Source organism: Protobothrops mucrosquamatus, unplaced genomic scaffold, assembly GCF_001527695.2.
Source record: "Protobothrops mucrosquamatus isolate PMUCROS unplaced genomic scaffold, P.Mucros_1.0 scaffold2326, whole genome shotgun sequence".
NCBI classification, from domain to species: domain Eukaryota; kingdom Metazoa; phylum Chordata; class Lepidosauria; order Squamata; family Viperidae; genus Protobothrops; species Protobothrops mucrosquamatus.
This window is the reverse complement of record NW_015388409.1, coordinates 26,202-37,334: the sequence shown is the minus strand read 5'-3', so window position 1 is coordinate 37,334 and position 11,133 is coordinate 26,202. Positions and strand designations below refer to the sequence as shown.

Here is an 11,133-nt window from a genome sequence, read left to right as displayed (position 1 = left end):
AAGAAATGTAAAAAGCGCGAAAGACACACCTCTTCCTAGAATCGCCTCCACGCCAAAGGGAATACAAAACACCTTGACGTTGCTTTCACTACGGCAGAATTCTGCTGTAGAGATGCGGAAACTGAGGACAGGTGAGGTGACTCAAAAGACCTTTAAACTCGTAAATAAATGAGGTAGTCTTCATAATTCTTCACATCCAATTGGCACAGGCTTCGCAAACCCCATTTTTGCACAGTCTTTGTCTCTGTCAACCCAAAAACAAAACAAAACAATTTTTAAGTCCCAAGCAGCAAGTTATAGGCACCCCTTCCCTCCCCTTCGCAATTCCTCGTGACAACTTGTGTCATTTTATTCATAATCTATTAGTTCTAAGGAAGCAGCATTTTGGCTTGGAACAGACAACCAGGCTTTGAATATAGAGGGGGTCACGTGACCCCGGGACGCTGCGACCGTCATAAATGCGAGTCAGTTGCCAAGCATCCGAATTTTGATCACGTGACCCTGGGGATGCTGCAACGGTCGTAAGCGTGAAAAACCGATCACAAGCCACTTCAGTGCTGTTGTAATTTTGAACAGTCACTAAATGGACTGTTGTAAGTTGAGGACTACCTATAATCTGGAGCAGTTTTGTAGCTGGTGACTGCAATAACTGTCCAGGGCCACAATGGATTTTTAAGATCTTTTCTTGACCACAGTAAAAAAAAAAACCTTTGTCACGCTACGAAGAAGGAATATACGTAAACTGTGACTTAAGTCTTCTAATTGGTCAACCCATGTTTAAAACTATTCATAACCTGGTTGGTCTCCCGCCTCTCACCTTCTTTGTTGAAACTATGTCTTGTACTGATAAATCACTTTAGACTGGGCTGAAGCATCTGCAGTGGTCCAGGGAGAAGGGGATCTGGTGGACTAGAGAGAGAAAAAAAAACCCAAAACCTTAACTAAACAGTGCTGTCGGTACGGTTTTTGATTTTATAAAAGTCCTACGCAGGCTGAAGTTCTCTTTAAGGAGAAAACACTTTAAACTGATTTCTAATACTTTCATGTACACAATCAAGGCAGGTTCATTAAATTTTCCAAAGTGAACATATTCACCGTGCGGAGCGTAACCCGCCTCCAGCCACTCCGAGAAAGAAGGCTTTAAATCTTTCCCCAAGTTGGTACCTTGCAAATATTCCAGGGCGTAAAACAACGCTGGCTGCTGACCTGTTAAAAATGATTCTCAAAGTGCTGTTATGTTTAATGCTGCTCTATTAAAGCTGTTTCAGAGTGAAGACAGTATAGGGATGCTTTAAAAAAGGCCACGAGGACATTCATGAGAAAGGACAGTTTGGATCCAGGCTTAACAGGGTAAGACATTCGATGTGTGTTGCTGTAAAGATCGTCCCGTGCAAACGCTAGTTAAGAAAACCAGGTTGTCGGGCAAATCGTACCTGAATCTTTGCCAGGCTTGGCTCTTGGCGCAGAGAATCTGTGAATCCCGATGAGTTTAAGGACGGAAACAAGGAATCGGTAGAGCTGCTGCTGACCAGCTCGTCCAGGGCATCGACTTGTCTCTTCAGACTGTGCAGGGTGCCCTCGGTCTCCTGCTTCCCTTTAATTAAGGCCTCCACTTGCTTTGACATGCACTGCCGGAGTTGAGCCTGGATGGAGAGGTTCCACGTTAAATCAGCGAGGGAGATCTGGTCTGCTTAGGGCAGAGGACCACCAGAGCAGGAGGGTCTCTGCCACTCGCTCTGGATTAATCCAGAAGTGACCTTCTAAATTTAAAGCAAGGGTTTTATTCTCCCAAGGGCTACAGGTAGCCCTCGACTTAGCGACCACCGATGGAGCCCCAAATTTCTAAGTGAGACATTTGTCAAGTTTGAGTTTTGCCCCATTTTACGGCCTGCCTCGCCATAGCTGTTAAGCGAATCATTGGAGTTGATAAGTTAGTAACCCCGTTGTTAAGTGAATCTGGCTTCCCCGTTGACTTGGCCGAGCAGGAGGCCGCAAAAGGGGACAGTGCAACCGTCACAAATATGAGCCAGCTGCCGCGTGTCTGAAATGTGAACACGTTACCAGGGGAAGCTGCAAGTGTAAAAAAAAACGGTCGTATGTCACTTTCTTCCAGTGCCCTCGCTTTGAACGGTCACTGAATGAACCGTTCCAAGTTGAGGACGACCTGGTTCTATTCCCCATCCCAAGCAAAAGTCTGGTAGCCGTACATACGAATCGTCACTACCTTGAGACGATCTTCGTGGTGTTGCAGTTCTTCCCGGCGTACTTTTCCACGCCACTGTTCGTCCTTGGGAGAAAAAAAAGGATTGATGAAGAGAAGAATCCTTGGCAGGTAACTTGAGAGGAAAAAGAAGGCGCCTCGTGACATCCCTTCACACTCATTCGGGGTGGAATGTGGGGTAAAACTAGGTGTTAACTATCATGTGTAGCAAACCCAGTGATACAATAGCTATCATGCAGGTACTTTAAATGTGGACTCGTGCTTACAAGGCAGAGATTTAAACCCGAACTCCTAGATCTCATTTTTAGATTAGAAATGAAACCTGGACTGTGAGTAGCCAAAAAAAAAAAAAAAAATGACAATGGGAGAATGGTGGAAAAGGCAAGGATTTGGGCAAGCTGCACGTGGGAACAATCTGCTTGGATATATGAATTTCTAACCTAGGTGCAACTTTCTTGCGTGGAAGGTGCAGAAGTTCCTTCAAGTGGACGTTCATGCTAGCTACAGTATCGTGTGTGCGGCCCGTTGCTCTGATCCTTGGTACAACTCTGCTTCTTAACGTACTTACTGTGATGTGGACTTTAGAGAGGTCCAGCTTTTCATCCCAGTACGGCATCCTGGCCTTGTTTTCAGTGAATGGGTAGTTTTCCTTCAGGCTTTCCAGGTCGCTCCAAAGTCTTGCCTTCACTTCCAGGTTAGCGTCTCTGTCCTCCAATAATTCTGGAGGAGACTGGCTCAGATCCTTCAAGCCGTTCCTCATTTTATCCTTCACTTCCAGTCTGACCAGCTTAACGGTGCCCTTCAGCTCTTTCTGCTGTTTCTCCAGCTCCTCCTGGTTCTTCACCTGAGACACAAGACGCAATGGTCATTCAACACTGATGTTGAAGCACCGAGTGGCCTTACATCTCTCTGATTCTGGGAGGAAGGAGGGGGGGGCTCAGCACCCAAGGGCCAGAAGGCCCCATGGACAAGTTGATCTAATCGATGCAACTAATTAAAAGTGAACAGCTGAAGCAGCTCTTTAATGATTTGTGTTTAATGAGGCGTCCTTTCACGTTTTACAATCCTTTTGCATTGTCATTACAGGTAGTCCTCAACTTACGACCACAACGGAGCCCTAAATTTTTGTTGCTAAGGGAAACACATTTATCAAGTGACTACGGTATGGAGATTCTCTGTCCTCCAGGTCCAGGGTTGTTCCAAAGGTGCTTTTTCAAGAGGCAACTGGACTTCCTTTGTTTTTCTTTGAAGGCGTTTCGCTTCTCATCCAGCTGAAGAAGCTTCTTGGAGGAGAAGCTAAACGTATTCAAAGAAAAAAAAAGGAAGTCCAGTTGCCTCCTGAAAAAAAAAAGCAGCTTTGGGACATTGGTCAAGTGAGTTTTGCCTCCTTTTACGACCGTTCCTGCCACAGTTGTTAAGCGAATCACTGCAGTTGTTAAATGAGCAACCTGGTTGTTAAGCGAATCTAGTTCCCCAGTTGAACTTGCTAGTCAGAAGGTTGAATTTGTCTCTTTTGCAATTAAAATCTTTGGGTTTCACAAAGGCCATCCCATCCCAGGACACTGCCACGGTCATAAATATGAGTCAGTTGCCAAGGGTCATGATCATGTCATCGTGGGCGTGCTGCAACGGTCGTTAAGTGTGAAAACCGGTCGTAAGTCACTTTTTCCAGTTGTAACATCAAACGGTCACTAAATGAGCTGTTGTTAAGTTGAGGACTACCTGTATTAATTTACACACCGGCAGGACAATCCCCCAGAGCCCTGATAGCCCTTTCCTCTTGCTTTATTCCAAGATCTCAGGGGTTGTGAATCCTGTATCTAGGAGCAGTCATTCGTACGTTAATTCTAGATTGTGGTAAGAAGTTTATTCTCCTGACTAGCAGGTCAAGAGTGGACACTTATCTTTCTGGGCAACGGGGAGGCTATTTGGAGGCTCCAGAGTGTTACCTGTGATTTGAGTTGTGCGTGCTCCTCTTGGATCCGGCCAAGGTCCCTCATCAACCGCTTGGCCCGCTGGTGATTCTCTCGGGCCACTTGTTCCAGTGAGGTTATTTCTCGCTGCAAGCCGTAGTTTTCTTGCTTCTGTTCCTAAATGAGAGCGGCGAGTTGAAGAAGAATATATATATATATTTTCTTTTCATCTGAATAAATACATTCCACGGAGGGGCCGGAAGAATGCTCCATTGTGACCTTCAGTGATTTAAAGCTACACACAAACACATAAGCCCCAGAGGGCCACACCGGATTGGATTGGAGTTGGTCCAGAACATCTGGAGGATACTGGCCCTACTTCAGGTCATCCCACGTGGATAGGATCCAACGGCTCCGTGTTGTGAGTTGTGAGAGACAACTGGATTGTAAATCCAGAAATGACCGACGGAGGTCCTATGAATTCATTAGGTGGTCTTGAATGAACCACCTTTTCCCAGAACCTTACGCAGTTGGAATAAGGCTATTTAAGGCGTATTCTACAACCACTTCCAAGCATTCGTAGAGTTTGGGAGAACTGGGGCCGAGTCAGCCGCTCCTTGTGTTTAAGAAGCAACGGGTGGAAACTAATCAAAGAGAGAAGCAATCTAGAACTAAGGAGAAACTTCCTGACAGTGAGAACAATTAACCAGTGGAACAACCTGCCTCCAGAAGCGGTGAATGCTCCAACACTGGAAGTTTTTAAGAAGAGACTGGACAGCCATTTGTCCGAAATGGTATAGGGTTTCCCGCCTGAGCAGGGGATTGGACTAGATGACCTTCAAGGTCCCTTCCAACTTTACTATTATTATTATTATTATTATTATTATTATTATTATTATTATTATTATTATTATTATTATTATTATTATTATTATTATTATTATTATTATCTCATTGCTTGCCGTGGCCCCTCTCTCCCACAACCCAAAATGGGAAAGCAACTGGAGGTTGGGGGCGGGGGAGACAGCGACGTACTTGAAGGGCTTTTTCAAGCTGGTCCCTTTGACCCTTGATGGTTTCCTTCAAAGTTGCAATTTGCTTCTCTGCTTTGAGATGGTCTGCTTGGAGCCGATCTTGGAGCAGCCTCTCCTCGGCTCTAGAGAGGTGGAGTTCTCTTTGCAGGCAGGAAATCTCCCCCATCTTTTCCTGAAGCTTCTGTTCTTTTTCGGAGAGCTGATGCCCTGGAAACAGAGGAGCCGGTCTTGGTTACCAAGCCAACCTTACCAAGAGCCTCAGCTTTGCTTTTCATCTGCTGAAGGGCGTTCCTAGGAGAATTTACGATGATTGTTGGCTGAGCAGGGACAAAAACAGCCAGAGAAATGATGGAAGCCTGGGAAACGGGGCCCTTGTTAGTCAACAGGAATGCTGATTTACCACCAGCCTATCGGGTACCTGGGAGCTGAGGGCACGGCAGCACAAGGAAACAACAATTCATGACTTAATAGTCAGTCATCTGCCCCATAATTAAACAAATAAAAGCTACACACAACCAGCAACCATAAAAATACAACGCGTAGAAATTCCGGTGCACATATTCTGGGGAGAGTGAAGTTCTCTGAGGATGGGCTCCAGCACAAGCCCAAAAGCTGACTGATTCAGATTGGATCCTGCAGAATTGATAATATCTAAATGCTATTCTCATTGCAGCGAACTCAGAGTATTTAAAAGGATGTTACAAAGGGAATGTTTTTAATGGCTAAAACTCCAGCTGAACTGTACAACTACTGAGCTTGGAACTTGAATCTTGATCTCCCTCATTCTTAGCTGAAACATCACGCTGAATTTCTTATTCAATGGAGATGCATTTCCCATGAACATACATCAGTGTTCCCAGCTTTAAATACCACTCACTGGCTTTGTGGAGTTTTTCTTCAAGAGCTGAAACGTGGGATTCCCCCTTCTGGAGCTTCCGGATCCGTTCTTCCATCTCTTGGACCTTGGCCACAGCTTGCGCCAGGTGACCCTGCTGCTCTACCAGCTCTTGTTCCAGCTGCTGTTTCTGGTTCCTCAGTCTGTCTGCGCACTCTGCCAACTTTCTTTCTTCGTGCAGGACGTCTTCCCCGAGATGTTGAAGGACCTGGATGAAACCAACCCATCGAGAGTTAAGCAAGGCTGGGAGAAGAGGTCACTGGGATGGGTGAACGGTCTGGTTTTTCTCTCTCGACGGCATAAAACTACTGGCCCAAATTCTCCTCCTGCTGCAAGGTATTTGGCACAATATGAATCGTACATTTTTTTTAAAAAAAAAAAAATCTGGCCTGTTTTCCTTTTAAAATGCCTCTTGGTTGACAACATTAATAACTCGTTTGGTCTAGTGCAGGGGTAGGCAACCTTGGCTCTTTTTATGACTCGTGGACTTCAACTCCCAGAATTCCTGAGCCAGCCATGCTGGCTCAGGAATTCTGGGAGTTGAAGTCCACGAGTCATAAAAGAGCCAACGTTGCCTATCCCTGGTCTAGTGATTAAAGCATCTAAGATAGAAAGCAGGAGACGGTGAGTTCCAATCCTGCCTTAGCCATGAAAGCCGCTGGGTGACTATGGACCGGTCCTTCTTTCTCAGACCAACTCAGCTTTCAGAGGCTTGTTGTTGTGGGAAAAACAGGAGGAGGAAAGCATGTAGAATATGTTCACTGCCTTGAGTTATTTGCAAAATAATAAAGGCGGGGTGCGATTTAAATAAATAACGACCAAACTCTTGTAAATTCTAAACAACTGGGCTTACAGAGAATTTGTGGTACGGAGAAGCTACTGAATCACCGATCCGAGAACAATCATGGCTTCTTTTTACCTCCAGAATCAACCTTTCCAGTTTTTCCCCCCATTTTTCGTTCGTCTTCAAAAAAGAAAGAATTCAGCCAGCAGATCAGTGAAAACCCAAATGGAAAAAAAGACGAATGTACCGTCTCTTGTTTGGCCTGTTTCAGCTCCTGTTCCTTAAGCTCCTTGCTGAGTTGGTGTAGCCGGTTTTCCGTTTCCCTCTGGGCTTCTTGGGTCTCCTTGCACTTCCTGGAAGACTCGTGGAGGGTGTCTTTTAGGACCTTCTGCTCTTGGAGAAGCTGCTGCTTTTCCTCGGCGGCCTCTTTCACGTCCTGGCGAAGAGTTGAAAGAGAAAGATTTAAGAAGGCGGCTACTGAGCGATTAATTAATACTGTTTATGATAATTAACTACATCTATTATGCTTAGTTAAATGCATGTACCCAGATAATATGCTGTTTGCTAAATATTGAAAATGTTACCTTGGAAAACCCCAATCCCAACCCTAATCCCGACCCCATTTTATCCCTAACCCCATTAAAACTAATAAAATTTATATTAAAAAAAAGAAAAAGAAAGATTTAAGATGCTCGTTAATGTTGCTGATCAAACCCTTTGGTGGGGTTATCTCAGAAGCCTACAAAGTAGGCCCTTGCTACAGATAAATCCGGGTGTAGCTCTCAGGACCAAAAAATTGCAAATAGGCTTTCTTTTCTCCCTTTGGGTTTCCAGTAGAAAACCATGCCTTCATTTAGCAGTTGTCAAGTCTGCTAACATTGGATGTTCTTGCTTGCCATATGTGAAGAAGCAAACATATCTTATTTAGCCTACATATCACTTCAAGGGTTAAAGCAGACATTACTAACCGTGTGAGTGGGGAGGAATGCCAGTGAATAATAACATTATCTTAGCATAGCACAGCCAAGGTCAGCGTAACAGCAGAGCGCAATAGCAGAGAATAGGGGGGGAGCGACTCACACTTCAAATTAATTGGAGCATATGATTGATGACTGTGAAAGGAGGGAGGGAGTTGTGCTTTGTCACAAGTGCTTGGGTGGTGGGGGTTTCAGTTTTTGGCTTTCTATTGTTCGTGCCGAAGCATGTAATCTATTAAAGGATTCTTTAAGGTAATTAAGCCTCAAAGTTCTTTGAAAAGTTACTTCTTTTCGGAACCATGTCAGCAGTCTGATTTTGGGCTGAAGTATTTATATCTTTGCCCTGATCTTTGCATCCTTGGGGGACTGGCTCCTGGCTGCAATACATTTCCCCATCCTTAACACAGAACAGTCAATCTAAACAAAGCTCACCTGCTCCAACAGCTGAAGATAACGCCTGGCGTCGTTCAGTTCCGTCTTCAAAACGTCCAATTCCTCCTTTTTTCCTAAAGGGGAAAATAATGGCGATATTTTGCGGAAGAGGCCAATCGAAAGAAAAATAGAAAGGTTGATAAAAAAAGATCGTCTTCTGAATGGTGTTTTATCCTACACAAGACACTCATCTATATGCAAAACAACCGCAAAAGTTTCCCGTACCGTGAAAATGCTTCTGCAGCTCAGCGATATCTTTATTCAGAGCTATTTTCTGGTTGTGAAGCTCGTCGATTTCAAACTGCAATTTTTGGAAATCCAGTACAGACTTCTCCGTGCTGGCAAGGATATTTTTATTGTTATCTTCTGTGGAGGCTAAGGTTCTGCCAAAAGAGAAAGCCACAAGTTCAACTTCACAAATGTCCATGGAGACTCTCAATCATCCAGGTTACGATTGTCCCAAAGATGCTTTTTCAAAAAGGCAACTGGACTTCTTTTGAAGACGTTTCGCTTCTCATCCCGGAAGCTTCTTCACTTCTGAAGAAGAAGAACCGAAGAAGCTTCTTGGATGAGAAGCGAAATGTGTTCAGGGAAAAACAAAGTCCAGCTGTCTTTGGGATTCTCTTCCCGAAATTAAAGCAGAGAGGCAGGTGCAGCTTGGTGGACTGCTAAGAACTGAATATGAAACCAGCCTGTTTCATTTCGCAGACGGTCGAAGTTATTAGCAGGTGATATATGATTCGTCAGGGATGGTGTGGAACAGGGGTCTTCGAACTTGGCCCTTTTATGACTTGTGGACTTCAACTCAGCATACTGGCTGAGGAATTCTGGAAGTCCACAAGTCATAAAAGGGCCAAGTTCGAAGACCCCTGGTGTGGAAGAGTGAATATTAATTATTTTTATTGTTTTAACAGACTACTCTCCTCTACTAATCAAGATTTCTTAAATGCCTTCCCCCCCTCTTAGGTTGATAGTATTAGGAAAGTGTGTTACAGAAAACCTTCCCAAGTCTACCCCTACGATATCGTTGGGCCCAAAGAAGGAATCTACTAGTTGTCCATTTCACACGGAAGGAAAACCGGCGGTTCCATTAGTTTCTCTCATGCCGTGGGAAAAATAGAAAGATGACACTTTCAAATAAGACTGTGTAAGTTCCTATAAAACGATCTCTTCCACACGTTTTGGACTATTATTATTATTTATTTGCTAAGATCAGCCTTTTAAGAAGACGCCTCTCTCCAAACCTCCATCCTCACCTTTTGCTCTGGGTGAATTTGTCCTCCAGGCTTTCACACCTGGCCTCCAGCTGTCGCTTCTCATCATTCAGGGCCTTGACGCGGTTCTGCAGAAGATGGAGCTGAGAGGTCTGCCGCTCGGCTTCCCGCTGAGCCTCCTGGAGAAGCTGCCTCTGGTGCTCCACCTCCCCTCGCTGGCGCTGGGATGCCTGCTGGAGGTTCTCCAGTTCCAGCTTCTCCTGGGGTTTAAAAACACCCGCATGAAGACGGCTGCCCAAAGTTTAACTTCCCCATCACTGCACCCTCACTGCTGCATGACAGGGCAAGCTCATTATTATTACTAATTACTTAATTTGTAGGCTGCCCATTCCCAAGATTCCGGGTGACTAGAAACCAAAAACCATAAAATAAGATAACAAACACATCCCCCTAGTATTATTTACCTAATTTGTCTTTATTTACTTATTTAGAAAATTTATATTGCCGCCTGCTTGCACGTGGCCACTCAAGGTGGCATACACAGATGTAAAAAGAATATAAAATAATAAAATAATAACCCCCACCCCAGCCACAACACACATTCAAACTAGCCATTTAATGGGCTCCATCCCGCTCTGGGTTCCCCAGGCCCGCTGGCAGAACCAGGTCTTCAGTGCCTTCTTAAAGAGTGTCAGAGTGGGGGCCAGTCTAATCTCGGGGGGGGGGTTATGATGAGAGAGAGAGAGAGAGAGAGAGAGAGAGAGAGAGAGAGAGAGACACACACACACACAGAGAGAGAGACACACACACACACAGAGAGAGAGAGAGAGAGAGAGAGAGAGAGAGAGAGAGAGAGAGAGAGAGAGAGAGAGGGAGAGAGAGAGAGAGAGAGAGCCCATTCCCAAGATTCTGGATGACTAAAAATCAAAACCATAAAATAAAAAACACATCACCCAAATATCCACGAAAATGATAAAGTAGGAAATATAAATTCACACACTGTGCTCTCTTAACTTGTTCACTTGCAGACGTTTCATTACCCAACAAGGTAACACCATCAGGGCCAGGGTGAACGTGGGGATTGATCGCCGTTTATGTACAACAGCTTGCCCTGCCTGCATCAGCAGAGGTGCCACTTTCTCCTAAGGCAGAGCTTCCTAAGTTGAACCATAGCTACAAAATGTGGCTTCTTTTACCTCCAGAATCAATCTTTCAATTTTGTCCAACTCGTTTGTCTTTTGGTTATGCTGAAACTTCAGGCTTTCGAGCTCCTCTTTTCCCAGGTGGGCCGTTTCCAGCATGTGCTTCAGTTCTAAGGAACGACAGAAAAGAGCACATAAGACCATTTAAGTAAATGTTGGTAGGTATATACAGAAAGCTACAGACGTAGCTACAATTTCTTTTTTTCTTTTTTTCAAGCCAAACCTGTCTTATGCTGCTTTATCAGCCCCAAGATATCCTGTAGCTTTGTTTCTTCTTTTCGGATATTCTGCATTACGAGAGAAAGCTGGGATCTTTTCTCACTTAGCTGGGCGTTGAGTTCTCCCTTTTGAACACTCAGGTCTTCTAGAAAAGTCTTCGTTTCCTAGGGAAAGAACGAAGAAAGAATGGAAGGGTTTGTTTTGGAAACAAGCAACAAGCAACAAGCAACAAGCAGCTCCAT

The 11,133-nt window shown here is 44.6% G+C and overlaps 1 protein-coding gene across 1 annotated transcript in view; it reads right to left on the bottom strand.

Annotated features, from left to right (window-relative positions):
* The window catches only part of CNTRL (centriolin), a 34,218-nt gene continuing 23,085 nt past the window's right edge, over positions 1-11,133 (bottom strand). The window contains exons 31-44 of the mRNA XM_029285834.1: positions 10,896-11,055; positions 10,667-10,782; positions 9,513-9,730; positions 8,482-8,639; positions 8,257-8,330; positions 7,095-7,283; positions 6,046-6,271; positions 5,170-5,375; positions 4,171-4,311; positions 2,790-3,065; positions 2,225-2,287; positions 1,434-1,643; positions 818-909; positions 1-244 (exon numbers count right to left, since the gene is read on the bottom strand). Coding sequence (XP_029141667.1) covers positions 832-909; positions 1,434-1,643; positions 2,225-2,287; positions 2,790-3,065; positions 4,171-4,311; positions 5,170-5,375; positions 6,046-6,271; positions 7,095-7,283; positions 8,257-8,330; positions 8,482-8,639; positions 9,513-9,730; positions 10,667-10,782; positions 10,896-11,055 — 2,115 coding nt within the window. The 3' untranslated portion in view covers positions 1-244; positions 818-831. The remainder of the gene's footprint in view (positions 245-817; positions 910-1,433; positions 1,644-2,224; positions 2,288-2,789; positions 3,066-4,170; positions 4,312-5,169; positions 5,376-6,045; positions 6,272-7,094; positions 7,284-8,256; positions 8,331-8,481; positions 8,640-9,512; positions 9,731-10,666; positions 10,783-10,895; positions 11,056-11,133) is intronic.